An 18,525-nucleotide genomic window follows, 5' to 3' on the forward strand; every position below is an offset into this window, starting at 1 on the left:
ACACACAAGCCTTCTTAGACTCTCTCTCTCTCTCTCTCTCTCTCTCACACACACACACACACACACACACACACACACACACACACACACACACAGATTCTCTCTTTCTCTCTCTCTCGCTCTCTCTCTCTCTCTCTCTCACACACACACAGATACTCTCTCTCTCTCTCTCTCTCTCTCTCTCTCACACACACACACACACACAATGATTCTTTCTCACTCTCTCTCATACATACAGAGTTCTGTAAGGTTGCAACTGTGAAAAGAAACGTAAGGACACCGAGTATATTTTATACACAGTGTATGATCAGTGCATGTTTCAGCGCAGCTCCCGAACCCTTTGCTCAGTTACAGTAACTGCCCTTGACGGCTATGGAGTGAATTGCCCCAGGTGCTGCTGACTCACACCTGAACTTCAGCAACAAACACAGCTACATCCCCCACGTTCACACAACACCTACAGTGTTTATATACGCCTGAACCTGAAAGTGTCCGAGTGATGGATTGTCCCAAATCTAGTCGACCAGCATAGAAGACATCTCTGGTGTCCGATATTTGTGTCTTTAGATTTGCACTGGAGAAGACGAATATAACGTGACTAAAGTAAGAAAGGTTTTCATGTAGCAGTGTGCGTCACGCACCCACCTCAAAAAGATTTAATCATTCAATGATTCAGCTGCAAGTTGGAGCTATGATTGTTATTAGTGTAGCATCATACATAAGGACTAGTACACTTGTCATGTTATAGGGAAACCGCAAAGAGTAAACTTCTCTGTCCTGAAAATGTTAGAAAACTTAAAGGTACCTCTGACTGTTACAAAGTACTGACACTGGAGACTCCTTCCATATCAACAATCACACATGGTTTTAAAATCCATTTATGTGGAGAATCTTCCAACCAAGTCCCTGGGGAGGTTGTTACTATGGAAACGATAACATATTAGAACGAGCGCATTAATATAAACCTGTACTACTGGCAGAGCTGCTGTTTACTCAAAAAAATTTTTTTATTAAAATGAATCAACAACTTCTGACCAATCAGAATCCAGAATTCATCAGAGCTGCGTAGCTCAACTTCAGACAAGTCGAGTTCATTCAACAATGTAGTAAAGCTGAGGAGAACTGGCTTTCCCACACGGCTTAGAATACAAATCTGTTCATAAAATGCCTTTCCAGAGTCTAAGCCGAAAGAAATGAAAACAAGTGAATTTATTTTACGTAATCGCAGCCAGGCCGAACACTGTGTCGTCGAAAGCAGGGGAGATTTTAATTTTGGCAGGCAACACGAGCACAGTTTTACCTGGCTTATTTCCCCTCATCTTGGTGAGCTCACTGTTTATTCAGGCATTCATTTCATTTCACTTTGCCGTAGCAGCATAATACAGGATATAAAATATATATATATATATATATATACATCAGAATCAGTCTCTGATATGATCTGAACACAGTGCACATCGCAAATATCTCTGCATACTCAGTAGTATGCCTGATTAACCTTTAAAATAAACCATTTAATGCACATACAATCCATAAATGCATAGCTGTGGAGTGTTTAATGCATCCAGATTATACCTTCACTGTCCCAGTTATCCCGAACCCTGCTGGGTCATTTGGGATGTCATGAAAATGATCAAATTAGAAACATCTGTACATGATCTGAACTAACTTCGTGCTTATTTTGTCAGTTCTCATGAATATTCGCCTCATAAATATGTAGAATTGTTTTCCCTCAGTAATCCTGCCTAGCACAAACCGCATTAGCATGATTTCGGGCCGAGACGAGACAGAGAGCGACCTAGATACGATGGCGCTGGGGGTAAACAAGGGACTGAAACACAGCCTTTCAAAGAGCAGCCTCAAAGGGGAAAGTGTAATCCCTTTATGGCTGCATTTCCACTGGAATCCAATTATTTTGCTTATTTTTTTGCTGACTTCTGACACAGAGCCAATATTGTTGCATATGTGTAAACAGATTGGGTTGGATTTTTTTTCCACATCTGATATGAGCCACATTTGAATGAGGTTATAATTTGACATCCATCCATCCAATTTTCTGTACCGCTTATCCTTACTGGGTCGCTGGGGGAACCTGGAGCCTATCCTAGCCTGAAGGGCATGGATTTGACATACATCTATATGATAATTGTTCTTTTGACTCAAATCTGAACAATCACATCTATTTTTCCTGTTAATTCTGAAGCTATTATCATTGTTACACAGCTGAGTTTCTTCATTTGGTGCTCATTCGGTTATCTGTAGGAGGATACAGCCGTGTAAAAACCAGCAGGATAAGTACAGAACCCAGGCCGTCTATGACGACCATGTATTTGGTGAGGAGAAAACAAATAAATAAATCAGATCTATGTCAAAATATGGGAACTGTGCATCGAGGTCCACAATGTAAATGCAGAATTTACTACTAACATCTCTAACCTGCTAGATTGCACTTTTTTCCTGTCGAGTAAAGGCAAAGTTACATAAATCATTCAGTTTCATAACCACGCTTGAGCAGTTGACCCGCAGGCTTTCTCCGGCCTGGTTCGTTCTCAGGCTGAGAGGGCACATCACGGTTTTCTCATTTAAACAGGAACAATGGTGCCCTTTGTATACAAACTATTCAGGGAAATGGCCACAAAAAGACCTGGGCCTCAGTGTTTACCCAACTCAAAATGTTCTTACAGCCTGAGAGAATCATAATCCACTGCAGTGCACGTACAGTGCATGTGGTAATACAGTGAATGTACTACACAAGGAGTGCGGAGGGAGTTTTAAACACGGTAATACAAATCAGACCACTTGAAGAACCATGAAATAGTTTTGGACCTCAATTCCACATGGACGTTCTCGCTGTGGTTGCTGGGACTACGGTTGCTGCGATGTCCTTGGGACTGCAATTACCATATACAGTTTTACACTCAGGTCTCCTTTAGTGAACAGTGGACTAGTTCAACGAACAGACTTCATATAAACACCATCATGAACTTTCTTTTACTTTCACACTATCTGTTGTTACCCAGATGAGGACGGGTTCCCTTCTGAGTCTGGTTCCTCTCAAGGTTTCTTCCTCAGATCATCTCAGGGAGTTTTTCCTCACCACTGTCACCACCGGGTCACTCAATAGGGATAAATCCACACTTAAAATCTCTATCCTGTGTTTATGTTTCTGTAAAGCTGCTTTGAGACAATGTCCATTGTTAAAAGCGTTATACATATAAAATGGAATTGAATTGAATAGATTCATCAGCTAGTGAGGAAGGAAACCTGCTAAACCGGTGGCAGAGCTGAACAATACACCAGATTCCGTCTTGTCCTTAGTGTTATGAGTGTTATATAATATTATAAGATTGCATCATAAATATGCGGAATATTAGTTTTGACAGTTTTATCATCATGTCATGTGTTATAGCTTACGTATTTTTTTTCCTACTGTCTACTTCCGGTTTTAATGCCGACCACGCCCCCTTATATGTTCACGTGAATGAATTAATATTATTTCTATTAAGAGCGTAGTAACATCAGTTTTGCCTTTCATTTATCAGGGCAGAAAAGTGAAACAAAATCCTGTATCAACCATTCTCTCTAGAAATTAAAAAAGGTTTTTGAACGTTACCAACCCCCTTGTCAATATTGTAAAACAGTGCCCCCTCTAGGTGATAAAGTATTACTGTACATCATCACTCTGTCCATGTCGTCATCGGATTCAACTTTCTTCCCACAATTAACAGGAATAATCTACTATTGTGTCCACAGTAACATCCATCTGATGATTCCAGAAAGAAGCGTGTCATAATAAAACTGATTTATTATCTGGAGGTTTTTATTGTCTAACAGTTTTACAGTGTGATTCAACTTTGAAAACAGCAAGCGAACAAGTGCATAAAAAAAAATTCCAAACAAAAAAACATAACATGACCATGACATTTTCACTTTCTCTTTTAACTTCAACAGACGGTGTGTCGGTTAATTCTGGGGTTAAAATAAAGCTTACAAGCCACAAATTCTGGATCAAGTCTTCACTTCTTTTCAGTCTTCTCAGTTTGTGCCCAGTTTCCCTCGCCAGTGTGAAGCAGGTTTTATTCCTGTAAATATTCAGCTTTTACAGTGACCTATATTAGAAAATGAAATGTATGCTGTATGACCGCATTTCAGAATCGAGGACGATGTCATCAAAATTCAGAAATCAAAAGACTTGAACTCGAAGTAGAATAGAATGCCGTGTGAAATGGTGCATGTAGTAACACGGTCACGCCTCATCGTGTCGCTCTCGTGCCGCGTCTGCTGTAAAACTGGCATCAACTATAACATTTATGACATGTCCTTGCTGAATATTGGCATTGGTTGTATAGCCTAATGCTTTTATTGATTCAAAATGACAAAATATTATTAAAACTCATAATTTCATTATTATTATGCACATATTTAACTTTTTATACAATTATTTAATACTTTATTGTTTTAATACCTTAAGTTTCTTAATTTTGTCTTCTGCTTATCACTGTGAAGCACTTTGAGCTGCATGGTAAATGTGAAAGGTGCTGTATAAATAAAGAGCTTATAAAAATAACAAAAATGACCCAAGTGTTTAGGGCAGTAACTGTAACTGTTCGTAGTCTAACTAATCCCAGTGTTTAGGTCTTTGATTCTTCTTAATTCCAGTCTTTAGGTCTTTGACTCTTGGCTAGTCCCAGTCTTTAAGGCTTTGATTCTTATTTAGTTCCAGTCTTTGTGTCTTTGACTCTTGGTCAGTCCTACTTTTAAGGGCTTCTACTCTTAGGTAGTCTCAGCCTTTAGGATTCTGGCCCTTGTTAAGTCCGAGTCATTAGGGCTTTGGCTTTTGGTTATACCCAATAGTTATAGCTCTAATTCTTGGTTATCGTCATTCTAATGATTTTAGTTTTTCTCTGTGCTTAAGACTCTTGATTTGTTGCAGTGTTTACATTTTTTGGTTAGCCCCAGTGTTTAATTATCTGACACTTGGCTTGCCCCAGTCTGTGGGTCACTGACCCTTTGTAACATGTACTTTTTGGTTGGTCACATTGTTTAAGGTTTTAACTCTTTTCTTTAGTTCCAATCTCTAAAGCTCTGACTTCTGGTTTATCTCAGTGCTTTAATATCTAACTCTTAGTTAACCTCAAGGGTTAAAGCTCTGACTCATGATTAGTCATCATCTTTGATATTCTAGTCCTTGCATAGTTTCAGTTTCTGAGCTTTGTCAGTCTTTAAGTTTAACTTTTTAAATTAACCCTAGTTGCAAGCATTAGCACTGTAACACTTGTATAGTAGACCAGCCATATAACACTCTATTTCCATGTCATTCTAAAATCTTTACTCTCCATTTCAAACCTTCTCACCCTGCCATAATGTGAGTCTCCCGAGTTGTGAATCACACTGTTCGTATGCCGTGGATTTTCTCACCATTCAGTGGAAACAACTTGGTTTCTACCCCTGGAAGTTCAAAATAAGTTAAAGGACTGTAAGCTACATTCAGTCATTTATTTAGTCTTCACACATTCTCTCTCTCTGTACAGCTCATTCTGAGTTTAATCACACAACTGACTATTCCTGCTGTGTCTGGCATATCTGATGATTTCAGCCTTGAAAAGACGAGTGGAGTGTGAGTGATCACACCATCCGCTGTCAATGATTCCCACTGTTCCTTTTTCCCCACTCCTTTTGTTTTTCACCACATGATGATTATGAGCGTTTTGTTGGGTTTTACATGCAGAGATTTCTGATCTGTGTTGTTTGGTAATATGTGGTGTAATATATGTAGACATAAATACTTTCCATCTTATTCTTTTTCTTTCTCGTTATACTGCTTTCGTCTCTGTGAGTCTGTGAGAAAGACTGTTGTATTTTATAATTAGCTGCTCGTAACCAGCCAAGAAACCTTTACGTAACTCGGGATCTGGTCTACAAATGATCTCATCCCTACTGTTTTACCATTTTCAGCCATAGTGTGTGGGTCACCCTCCACAGGGTTGCCAGATCTGCTTGACATAATCCTCGTCCAAACCGATGTACTGATTTTACCGTCCAGAATAATGGCCATCATTGCAAAATGTAAATATTCAAAACAAAATCATACCATATGTATTTAACCCCCTACTGCATTAATTATTACATTTACATAAAATAAAAGTTGTTATGAATTTTTATTACTAGAATTAGTTGATTGGTTAGTTCGTAAACTGTTGCTATATGGCAACAATGCGCGATGGTGGAAAGTTTCATATAGTCAAAAACGACCCAAAATGTATGAGATTACAATTACTGCATTTCCCAGACTATATGTTTTTTATGCCACCTAATAAGCATGTAAAAGTTATATCTTCTAGAAAAGAATTACAATTAGTTTGAAAATGTATGTGGATGGATTTATTCACTCAAAATACATACAAAAATTAGATCATTAGAACATGTTTTGGGTGAAGTATCTTTTTAATTCTTTTTCTTGAATTCTTAATTCAATTTTCTCTTGACATATAAAATTGAGATAATAAGGTGCGATTGCAAAATGTCTGAAATTACAATAGTTTGTCTTATTTTGAACGTGAAATAAAAAAAACGCTATTAAAGAAGCTGAGTGTTTTTTGTTTTTTTTTGCTATGTTTTCAATTCATGAACGCACATGCCACAGTTCCATTATTGCAAGTTGTTGCCGTATGGCAACAATTACATTTGACCATTTAACAGAATGCTCAAAATATAGAAACTTGTTTAAAAGACAAAAATAAATGTTCACTTATCTCAGATAGTGTTTCAATCTTTTCATTTAAGTAGTTTTGCCTAAATATTGAAAAATTGAAAAATTTGAGTGCTCAAAATGACTGTCACCGTGCCATGTGACTGCAGAAAAGGTAGTGCTTCCTGGTATTGTGCCAGTCCTTCCTGGCCAAGTGACATGGCATTTTCTAGGTGAAAAGATCCATTTTTCCAATTACATAGGAAAATAGTAGGTTTGTATTATAGATCCAAAAAATTGGAGAAAAATGAATTGTTGCCATATGGCAACAATTCATTTTTCTCCAATTTGACATGACATTGTATGTTTATACAGTTATATGCAGTACAAATCTGATGTTGAGAAGGCTGGTAATCCATGTTTTACTATATTGGTGTAATTAATGTGATACCAGACCAACCCTATACCCACAGACAATAGTCTGCTAACTAATGAATGAGGGATTTTAATAGGCCAGTATTTAGCCTTAAATCTTTTATACAGATGATGTAAAAGCACAGAGTTAGTGGAGACAAGTCAAAACTTTCGAGAATTTTAACATTTCCCTATAGTCACACAGCATAACCGGCTAACTCAATTTCCATCATACTGAAAAGCATCAACATTGCTCCACAACTTGTGTGCTCAGAAACAAACCTGACGCTAAGTTCACATTAGCAAGCGACAAAGCAGCAGCCAACGGTTTATTTTCTATGCATGTGCTTGACACGGAGCTGCTACTTCAGCGACGGCGCCGGAATTCAGATATCCCCAATTCTGTGCAAATGAGGTACAATGATGTAAAGCGTCAAACTATCGACTTGAATGATTCCTTGGACGAGTCCTACGGTGCTTTCGGTCTGACGTTTATTCAGTTCCCATCTCACAATTTTATTTCCGTTTCATTTTATAAATGGAAGAAAAAAACATTTTCATTTTATTCTGTTATATACGACCTAAAATAACGCTTGAAAAGAAGCACCATAGATCGTTGGTACACCCGTCGAGTGTACGTAGGGAGTACAGTTAGCTTGCTTTTCTAATCCATCCACATCTGAAGATATTGTGAACCTCACGGCTTGTAAACCGACCAGCTGCTTTTTACACTGGTTAGTGCCTTATTTTAATTTGTGTTTAATTAGGTCGCATTAGACGCTATGCATATAGAGCAACGACCGGCCTAGCGACAACTCCACGTGGCACGGGCGACTTCTTACACGCTAGGAGCCGCTAATTTCTGATCGGACAATGGACCATTTTTTTCAGTCTATTATTCGATCGGTTTTGTGCTACATAACTAAATTCATATGTACATTTCCGAATTCAAAACAAAAATAACAACAAATGTAAAAAACAAAACAAAACAAAGCAACCCACCAAAACAAGCAAACAAACAAAAAGAAACAAACACATACCATCTACGTCACTGCATAAAAAAGTCGACAACTAACAGAAAAGCAGGTGGAGATCTATTTTGAGTTACTACGTTAGTATGTGGATTGGGACCCACACGCGCGCGCGCACACGCAGACACACATACACACACACACGCCAGCCTACGCATTGTTCTGCCGTTTGCCCTCTTCATAAAAGGAGCGAAGGGGGCGCGCGGGTGAAATCAGCTGAGCTCGAGGAGGAGACAAGCAGCTCGTGCGTTCGGTACTGACATCTCTACTGCAATAACGGGAGACAAACACACACACTCGCGCACACATACACTTTAGCGTTGCGTCTATAACCCGTGAGTTCCATTAAAAATTATAATAATAATAATAATAATGTTTAGATGTGTTAACGGAGCAGTTATTCAGCGCGAGCGACTTCCTGCCGAGTGAGTCTCTCGCGCTGTGTTTGTGTTTGTGGAGGATACGTGACCGTTATTTATTCGATTTTTTTTTAAACCGGAGCAGCTGTTCTTTATAAAGATGATTTGGAGGTATTCTTCTTGTTTTAGGGCGTTTACGTGTTAAATATGGATTTCTGACACGCACCGGGACGGTAAGGACGACACGGAGCTGAGTAAGCTAACGGCTAACCGGGGGAGATAAAGAACAGCCCCGAGGCGGATGCGACAGAGCCGCAGTGATGGTTGTTGTGTGTGTAAGGTAGTGAATGATGTGGGCTCGGACAGCAGCGCGATGATAAAACATCTCTCCAGTTCCAGTGTGGTATGAGGAGCTCTCCGGTCTCGGGCTAAACACACACCGGAACCGTTTACATCTCTTCACTTCATCCGGAACGACCATGGACGATACCGGCATCATCCGGCGCAGGAGGCTGCAGGTGAGAACATCAGTGTTTCAGCTCTCTCTATCATCGCGACACTAATACACCGTGCACTAATACCACCGTGTTATTGTCAGCCGTGTTTATCATCAAAACATCTGAAACATCTCAAGTGTCTCTCGCCTTGTTCTCCATCAGCCGATCCACGCAGCAGATCTGTGAGAGCTGTGAGAGCTGTTTCATTTCCGTTTCTACAGTCTGTTTACGTTCACGGTGTTGTTTTACAGGTTGGGTAGTAAACCTCTGGCATAGGCAAGTTTACACATTCGGTGTCGGAGTTTTGTGCTGATGAACGTCTGTCACCCAAAATCATAGCCATGGAGCACATTCAGAGTTTCAGTGATCTCACACACACACACACACACACACACACACACACACACACACAGAGTAAATGATCTGAGATGTTAATTCGTGGATGCTTTCACTGAGCAGGAGTCAGATGTTTCTAACACACCTGATCCAAGTAAAGCCGTATCCTGCTGCAGTCTCCATTACCTGCCTCCGGAGTGTGTGGAGCTGAAATCAAAGAAAACTAGTTGTATCTAGGTGTTGTATTAAACCTACATAAACATGACTTACAGCTGTTTCAGTATGACAGTCGAATTCAGGCATCAACTGATACATAGGCCACGCCTCCTTTACTGAGACTGACCAACATATAGGCCACGCCTCCTTCATGGAGACTAACAGACACATAGGTCACGCCTCGTTCACGGAGACTAACAGACACATACATCACACCTCCTTCACTGAGACTAACAGACACATAGGCCACGCCTCCTTCACTAAGACTAACATACACATAGGCCACGCCTCCTTCACAGAGACTAACAGACATATACGTCATGCCTGCTTCACTGAGACTAACAGACATATAGGCCACGCCTCCTTCACGGAGACTAACAGACACATAAGCGATGCCTCCTTCAGACCTTGACTGACCCTGACTGATACAGAGGCCACGCCCCCGTTCACTTTGAGACGTGTGTGTATTTGCGTGATTGTGTTTGCGTGATTGTGTGTGTGTGTGTGTGTGTGTGTGTGTGTGTGTATGTATGTGTGTGGGGGGGTGGGGGTTTCGTGTGTTTACCCCACGTCACATGTTTCCGACACGGGGGAAGGGTTGTTGTCTTGATGCGAGAATAATTGTCCTCTAACGGCTTTCTCAGTCCTTTGGGTCTCTTCCCTCCATCTGATGTACACGCACATGCACATGCACACGCACGCACACACACACACACACACACACACACACACACACACACACACACATAGACACACACACAGAAGAGGCAGTTAACACCCCCTGCCAGGCTGCCCTGTCACCAACATATGGCTCTGCACCAAGTCTCTGGGGAGAAAAGGTCAGAGGTAAAACTCATGATTTTACTAATTTATGACACCATTGAGGCCCTCTTTACTCTGTTTACACTGTTTACTCTGTTTAAACGGCATTTTAAAATGAAAACGATCCTCGTCCACACTTGCGTTTCCACTGCATTTCAGAAGCGTCCACACTACACAACCGGAAATGCACTAGAGAGAGAGAGAGAGAGAGAGAGAGAGAGAGAGAAAGAGATGCATGATGGGGAAGTGAGCAGGTTGGTTAATGTGTTCTCCAGTCACCGTGGTGATGTGTGTTCTGTCTTTGGTGCAAAACACAGTTTCTCACCACAGCACTGTTGAGTCCTGGATTCTGATTGGTCCGACGGTGTTTATTAATTTTCTAATTTTCTAATTTTCCATTGATAGATGGATGGGATGATGGATGGATGGATGATGGATGGGATGATGGATGGATGGATGGATTGATAGAAGGATGGGATGATGGATGGATGGATGGATTGATAGATGGATGGGATGATGGATGGATGGATGGATTGATAGATGGATGGGATGATGGATGGATTGATAGATGGATGGGATTGTGGATGGATGGATGGATGGATTGATAGATGGATGGGATGATGGATGGATGGATGGATGGATGAATGGATTGATAGATGGATGGGATGATGGATGGATGGATTGATAGAAGGATGGGATGATGGATGGATGGATGGATGGATTGATAGATGGATGGGATGATGGATGGATGGATGGATGGATGGATTGATAGATGGATGGGATGATGGATGGATGGATGATGGATGGATGGATGATGGATGGGATGATGGATGGATGGATGGATGGATGGATGGATGATGGATGGATGGATGGATTGATAGATGGATGGGATGATGGATGGATGGATGGATGAATGGATTGATAGATGGATGGGATGATGGATGGATGGATTGATAGAAGGATGGGATGATGGATGGATGGATGGATGGATTGATAGATGGATGGGATGATGGATGGATGGATGGATGGATGGATTGATAGATGAATGGGATGATGGATGGATGAATGATGGATGGATGGATGATGGATGGGATGATGGATGGATGGATGGATGGATGGATGATGGATGGATTGATAGATGGATGGGATGATGGATGGATTGATAGATGGATGGGATTGTGGATGGATGGATGGATGGATTGATAGATGGATGGGATGATGGATGGATGGATGGATGATGGATGGATGGATGGATGGATGATGGATGGATGGATATATTATTATACACTTATTGAAAATTCCACACAGATGGAGTAAATGAAATGATAATAATAATTAGATAAACGTATGACGTGAGCTGTGAGAGAGAAAGAGGCCGTTTATACACGCCGACCTGGGCATGCTACCCAGCTCACAGCATTTAATTAATGCACATGCACGCGCACACACACGCGCGCACACACACACACACACACACACTATCTCTGCTGTGGTGTGGGACGGGCATGACGTGAGAGTTGGTGTGACGTGTGGTGCTGGGCGTTTCCTTACTCATGCTGATGCAGTGGGCTGCGAGTCAGTGAGAAAACACAACACCAGATTTTGTGTGTGTGTGTATGAGCGTGTCTGTATCAGGGGGGCGGGGTTATACCAAGACATCTCTCTCTCTTTTTCTGATCAGTGTGTCTCTCCATGGCACTGCAGTTTGAGGGATGTGTGTGTCTCAGTGTGTCTCAGTGATCAAAGCCTGCACACACATAAAAAAAAACACACACACACACACACACACACACACACACACACCATGGGTGTGTCCCTGAATTTCAAACACAATGATGGGTGAACCCAGAACATACACATGCATGAGTAATAAAGGAATAAAACACTTCCAGTGTCCTGCTGTTGGAAAATCATCCAGGAGAGGGTGGTGTGATGGAGCAGAGATAATGTCACCACCCTGACGTTGATTACTTTCCTATAACGGCGTGCCACAAGGTGTTTTATTCCTCTTTTGCCACAGTGATTGGTCAGTTTTAGTTTTAAAATCCATTTTTAGTTACAGTTAATGTTGTGGAAAGTCTGTGAAGCAGTTATAACGTATCCGCTTCAGCGTGCTTCGGGGGGAAACGTCTCACGACGTGGTCTGTCCCCCAGTTCTAGCTGTGGATCAGCAGGTTTCTCAGGAAGCACTGATCGGAAACCGGAGCTAGGAGACGAGTGCACGGTGAGCTTAATGACCAACAGCTCAAAGTCACAATGGAAACACTGTTAACACAGGAAGTACCGAAACAGGAAATACACCAGAGAGGGGGGGGGGGGGGGTTGGAGAGACAGAGATAGAGAGAGATAGAGAAAGAGAGACAGACAGATCTACAAACGATCACATCAGGGAGGTGAAACAGCAGCTGTACGGCCAAGTGGAAATTTCCAGCTGATGTGAAGGGGGCGGTGAAGAGCAGCAGGGACGTGACAACATCAGGCCTGGAGAGGAGAACATGGACACACTTTTATCCACACGCACATATACACACACACACACCCACACACACACACACACACACACACACACACACACAGAGAGTGAGCTCGTTTTTCCTCTAAATTACCTCAATGTGACTCATTTACACACACTGTCCACCGATGTACACTCTGTCTGGACAAAAACCACAGAGAGGCAAATGCAACTCATATTCCATCTTTCTCTCTCTTTCTCTGTGTGTGTGTATATTTGTGTGTATGTGTGTGTGTGGTTAGAAATACTGACTAATGAATCATTAACACATGTGATAATGAATCAGGACAGAGATGATCCACACTAAAATACCCAGAATGCATTTAAACACTAAGTTTAATGACATATTTTCCCCACACAGTGTATACGAGAGTGAACACTTTCATCTGTGCACAGCCACATCTCACAATCAAACCATCACACATTATCACACACACACGACCTCCTGTTGACCTTCTGCTTTTATTCTCCATATAATCTGAAGGATTTCCTGATCAGACGGGGACCGACACTACAGCACCTCATTTCATACAGCAGCCTGAAAGCACTTCTTTTATATATCATTTATTCTGTTTTTTTATTTCTTATTCTTCTTTTTCTTTTACAAACTCACTGCTTATAATTTCCCCCAAAACAGTTTTATATAGTTTATACTCTTTATTTCTTCATATTCTTTAATTTCTTATTTTTCGTCATGTTGTTTCTTCCTTTCATTTTTCTTTTTTTTGTTTATTTTTCACATTTTTTCTTTCTATCTTCTGCCCTTTTCTTCTTATTTATTTTTCTCATGTGTCTCTTCCTCCTCCTGCTCATTATCATTATTATCATTATTATTATTATTAGTAGTAGTAGTAGTAGTAGCAGTAGTAGTAGTATTAGTAGTAGTACTAGTATTATTATTATTATTAGTAGTAATAGTAGTAGTGTTAGTGTTAATCCAGTCAGGTGACCAGCACACTGTTGTATTAAACAGTCTGAACAGCATTTTTTTTATGGTCTGATCTGAAGGAAATTAAATAATAAAAAAAAAACAGTATGCAAAATCCCGCACCTAAAACAGTAAATAATGAACATTGTGGGAAGGATCTGATTTGCATATCAAACACTATAGCAGTGAGATTTGAGCCCAGCTCAGCAGCAGTGCACTTGACTACAGTCATGTGGTTAAAGTTTTATTAGGAGCTGTGCGGGGACAGAATCAGGGGCGTGATCTCATCACTCTCTGAATTAAAGATTAATAAGACTAAATGAAATATTAAACAGAACATATCGAGGGAGATTATAGATGAGTATTTTATTAAACCAGTCCATACAGGAGCGTGCAGAGGTTTTTAACTTTTTTTTTTTTTTTTTGATTGCTCGATTCTCTTTGCGTGAATTGTCAAAACTGCAATCACATGATGCGCGGTATTTCACAGCGATGTTTGTCGGTAAACGAGACCTTTTAGCTGTACTCATGTTTGACGCACGTGAGAGAGGGCTTCACATGACGCGTTTTGGCCCGAACCTGCGGAAAATCTGTGGTGATGTTGAAAAATTCTAAGCTCCTTACAAAATAAGCCCAGCCTGGTTGATTTTGCATTCATGTGTAAGATGGCTAAAATTGCTAAACCCTTGATGGACTGATTTGGGTTTTCTGTGTATTGTTTTCTGCCTGTAGTCATTTATTATTTATTAAAAAACAACAACAGCTCCTAAACAGCCGTCATAATTCTAAAACAATGCATGCTCTTTGTAAGTGAAGAGGCAGACTGGATGTGTGTGTGTGTGTGTGTGTGTGTGTGATCAGTGATGAGATGAATGTCTCAATGAGCTCTCTGTCCTCAGAGTGATCACATCTCCTGGGCTTTTATGTAAAGTGTAGGGCACACACACACACACACACATACACACACACACACACACAGGTTTTTAGAAATAAACATCTCAGTGACACTGAGTCACAGAACACACACGGGATGCGTCACAGTGAGGAATGGAGAACAGAAGCAGTGTGTTTATAAAGGGCGGAGCTGGTCACAGGCTCGTGAGCTGTGCATGAGGAAGTGTTCATGCAGCACTTAAACAGCACCTCTGAGTGTGAGCTTACTGCTGCTGTGTGAGATCAGCTCCATCACAGGCTCAGCTTATCTCTCTAGCAGCACAGAGCGTGAGCGGCTGGAAGTTTGTTATAAAGATCTCAGAGGAAGAGGATCTGATGCAGTGCTAGTCATCTCTCTACTGACACCGAGTATTAGCATGACATGACTGGTGTGAAGCATACGCGGTGCTGGTCAGAGGAACCGACGAGGAGAGAAACATCATCAACATCGTTACACACTAATAACACACACGTTGTGTATTTATGGGTTTGTGTGTGGGATGTTGTCCGCTGTCCGTGGTGCTGAACTATATAATATAATATAATCTATACCACAGAGCAACACACTCTCTGAAACACCTGACTGATCACAGTGATCCTATGAATGATTCATTAAAGCCATAATGTGATTGGTTAAAAACACAGAACTCATTTGCATGTCCCAGGTTTGTGTTTTGTCAGTATTACTGAGAGCAGTACGGTGCAGCTCTGAGCACTACAGAGACAAATACAGGGTGTTTACATATTTCTCTTTCTCTCTCTGTCTGTCTGGGGGAGCTTTTTTTTTTTTTGTAACACCTAGCGTTAGTCCCAGAGAGAGAGAGAGAGAGAGAGAGAGAGAGAGAGAGAGAGAGAGAGACAAAAAGAGTCCGAGACAGACAGAGGGAGACAGACAGGAGTTTAATATGACACAGAGAGATGGAGAAATATAGAGAAACAAACAAAATGAAACAGACAGAGAATTTGACAGACAGAGCAGGAGACTGAAAGAAAGTGATAAATAGAGAGAAAGAGAGTGAGACAGTAAAGGAAGCAGACACGAGAGACAGAGACAGTTAGAAAGAGGGAGACAGACAGAAAGTGATGGAGACACACAGAGAGGTAGAGACAGAAAGAGAGTTTGTAAGACAGTAAGAGAGACAGAGAGTGAGACAGTAAGAGAGACAGACAGTAAGAGAGCGAGACAGAGAGAGTGAGCCAGTAAGAGAGAGAACGAGACAGTAAGAGAGAGAGAGAGAGAGAATGAGACGGTAAGAGAGACAGACAGAAATTGAGTTTGTCAGACAGTAAGAGAGGCAGAGAGAGAGAATGAGATGGTAAGAGAGACAGAGAGAGAGTGAGACAGTAAGAGAGACAGACAGGCAGAGAGAGATGGGTGAATATCAGTGTTGATTGTCACTCTGTGTAAATGATGTGATGGTGTTTGATCTGATCTCTCTCTCTCTCTCCTCTCATCACCTGTCTCTCTTCCCGCCACTGCTTCCACCCAGAAGGATCTTCCTCTGCCACGTAAAAGCAGCAGGTGAGTGACACACTCCAAATTTGGATTCGTGTGTGCGTGTGTGTGTGCGTCATGTGTGTAATGACCATGCCTGAGAAAACCTACACCCAGTTTACTCATCAAGGCTAATGTAACTAATGGACAATGCTAAGTTCAGATCTAATCCATCACACACTCGCATTAAAATACTGTCTCAGTAACACTATCAGTAAGAGTTTATTAACTAGCTTTGTATTTACACACACACACACACACACACACACACACACACATATTTACACACACTGAGTGTTAGAGGTAACTGCTCACTCTTGTGGTATTCAGTACTTCAGATGGGATCCTCTTATAAACACAGATGTGTGGGACTGCTGATATCTGCTGATATGTACTGATATCACTCTGCAGTGTCGCCTGTAAGCTTCTCACTGTGCTTTATTCCAAGACAATAAGCAGTTGTCTGGTGTAAAGCTGTGTTAGCTGAAACTGGACTGGGGGAAGCTGGGCCTGAGCCAAAATGGCGTCCCAGCCTGGGTTGTACAGCTGCTCTACTAATCTCTTAATCAGTGAGACACAGATGAGGAGAGACATGCCTACATTACCTCTCTCTCTCTCTCTCACCCTCATTCTGTCTCTCTCTGTCTGCCTGTCTCTTTCTTTCTTTCTTTCTTTCTTTCTTTCTTTCTTTCTTTCTTTGTCTACATATTTTTTCTGCCTTTTTCCTTTCTCTTGCCCTGCCCTATCTTTCCCTCTTTCTCTTTCTTCCCTGATCTGTACATTCTGTCTACCACCAGCCTTCCCTCACTGTGTCAGTCTCCATCTGTCACTCTGTGGATGAGTGTGACATGTAGATGTTCTGCCACATAAGTGTTAGTCATGCCACTCAGAGCTATGTGTGTGTGTGTGTGTGTGTGTATTTGTATATGTATGTATGTGTGTGTGTATGTGTTTGTATATGTATGTATGTGTGTGTGTGTGTGTGTGTGTGTGTGTGTGTGTGAGACGTAGCTTTATAATAATGTTTGAGCTGTTGTTGTGTTCCAGTTGCCGTGCCAGTAACAGGAAGAGTCTGATCCTCACCTCGACTTCGCCCACTTTACCTCGTGCTCACTCTCCTCTGCCTGGACACCTCGGTGAGAACATGGCATCAACACACACTTCTAACAAACACACTCTCTCTCACACACACACTCACACACACACACACACACACACAACATGCGCTCACACTTAGCAATAGTTTTTAAAAAAAAAATGCACCATACACAAATGTTCTTATTTACTGGAGTGTGGTCCAGCAGGACGCTGTGGTAGAAGTCCGATTATGAGGCTAGCGTAGCTTACAGTTTAGAATTACGCTGCTCACACTGCTGGTTTGTTGTTATTACTGTAGCCTTACACACACACAGTGATGTGTTAACATTGTTACTGCACTCAGAATTCATCATGTTACGCTATTGAGGTTTTAAACATGGCTGCCATTTGTCTTCCTGTCTGCACAGGAAGCAGCCCGTTGGACAGCCCTCGCAACTTCTCTCCCAGCAATCCGGCTCACTTCTCCTTCAGCGCCTCCTCCAGACGGTACACACACACACACACACACACACACACACACACACACAATCACACACTCACACACACCCAGACACACACATACAATCACACCCAGATACACACCCTCTCACACACACACACTCACAATCACACACACACACTCACACACATAACATGCAAGCTTACGGTGTTTTAATCTCTCACTCTCTGTAGGGATGGTCGCCGCTGGTCTCTGGCTTCTCTTCCTTCTTCCGGTTATGGCACCAACACACCCAGCTCAACGGTACACACACACACACACACCTCCTTCTTTTCTCCAAACTGACAGCTCCCTTTTAAAAAAGGGGCATGGTTCAGCACTTCTGTTCTTGTTTGTGGGCGGAGTTTAATTTTATTAAGCTGTAATAAGCCTTAAAATATGTGTGTGTGTGTGAGAGAGAGAGAGAGAGAGAGAGAGAGAGAGAGAGAGAGGGAGAGAGCGAGTGAGACACAGAGTGATGAGTACTTAATTGTCTTACTAATGGCTGCACTCTTTTTATGAGAGCTCTGCTCAATGAAATAGTTACACACACACACACACAGAGAGCTCTGATGAGATTATTAAGATCATGAAGTGTTCTTTGTGTAGTTTATGTGCTCTGAGTGCAGCAGTGGTGTTTCATTATCAACTACGTGTAAGTGAATTAAACAGGAGATCATTAAGAGTCTCTCTCTCTCTCTCTCAGTCGTCCAGTTCG

General features: G+C 41.5%; 1 protein-coding gene across 4 annotated transcripts in view; it reads left to right on the forward strand.

Moving 5' to 3' along the window:
• Positions 1-8,298: 8,298 nt before the first annotated feature.
• mast1b (microtubule associated serine/threonine kinase 1b) overlaps positions 8,299-18,525 on the forward strand; it is a 27,630-nt gene continuing 17,403 nt past the window's right edge. For 2 of the 4 annotated variants that reach the window (XR_008397619.1, XM_017481574.3), the window contains exons 1-7: positions 8,299-8,468; positions 8,682-9,010; positions 16,227-16,258; positions 17,279-17,367; positions 17,737-17,815; positions 18,002-18,071; positions 18,514-18,525. The exon at positions 18,514-18,525 is cut by the window's right edge and continues 149 nt beyond it. Coding sequence is in view for 3 of the 4 variants with exons in the window: in XM_017481574.3 (XP_017337063.1) it covers positions 8,972-9,010; positions 16,227-16,258; positions 17,279-17,367; positions 17,737-17,815; positions 18,002-18,071; positions 18,514-18,525 (321 nt within the window). In the remaining variant the exon portion in view is untranslated. The other 2 variants (XM_017481576.3, XM_017481575.3) reach the window with 2 other exon arrangements.

The sequence above is a fragment of the Ictalurus punctatus genome, chromosome 12, assembly GCF_001660625.3.
Source record: "Ictalurus punctatus breed USDA103 chromosome 12, Coco_2.0, whole genome shotgun sequence".
NCBI lineage: Eukaryota > Metazoa > Chordata > Actinopteri > Siluriformes > Ictaluridae > Ictalurus > Ictalurus punctatus.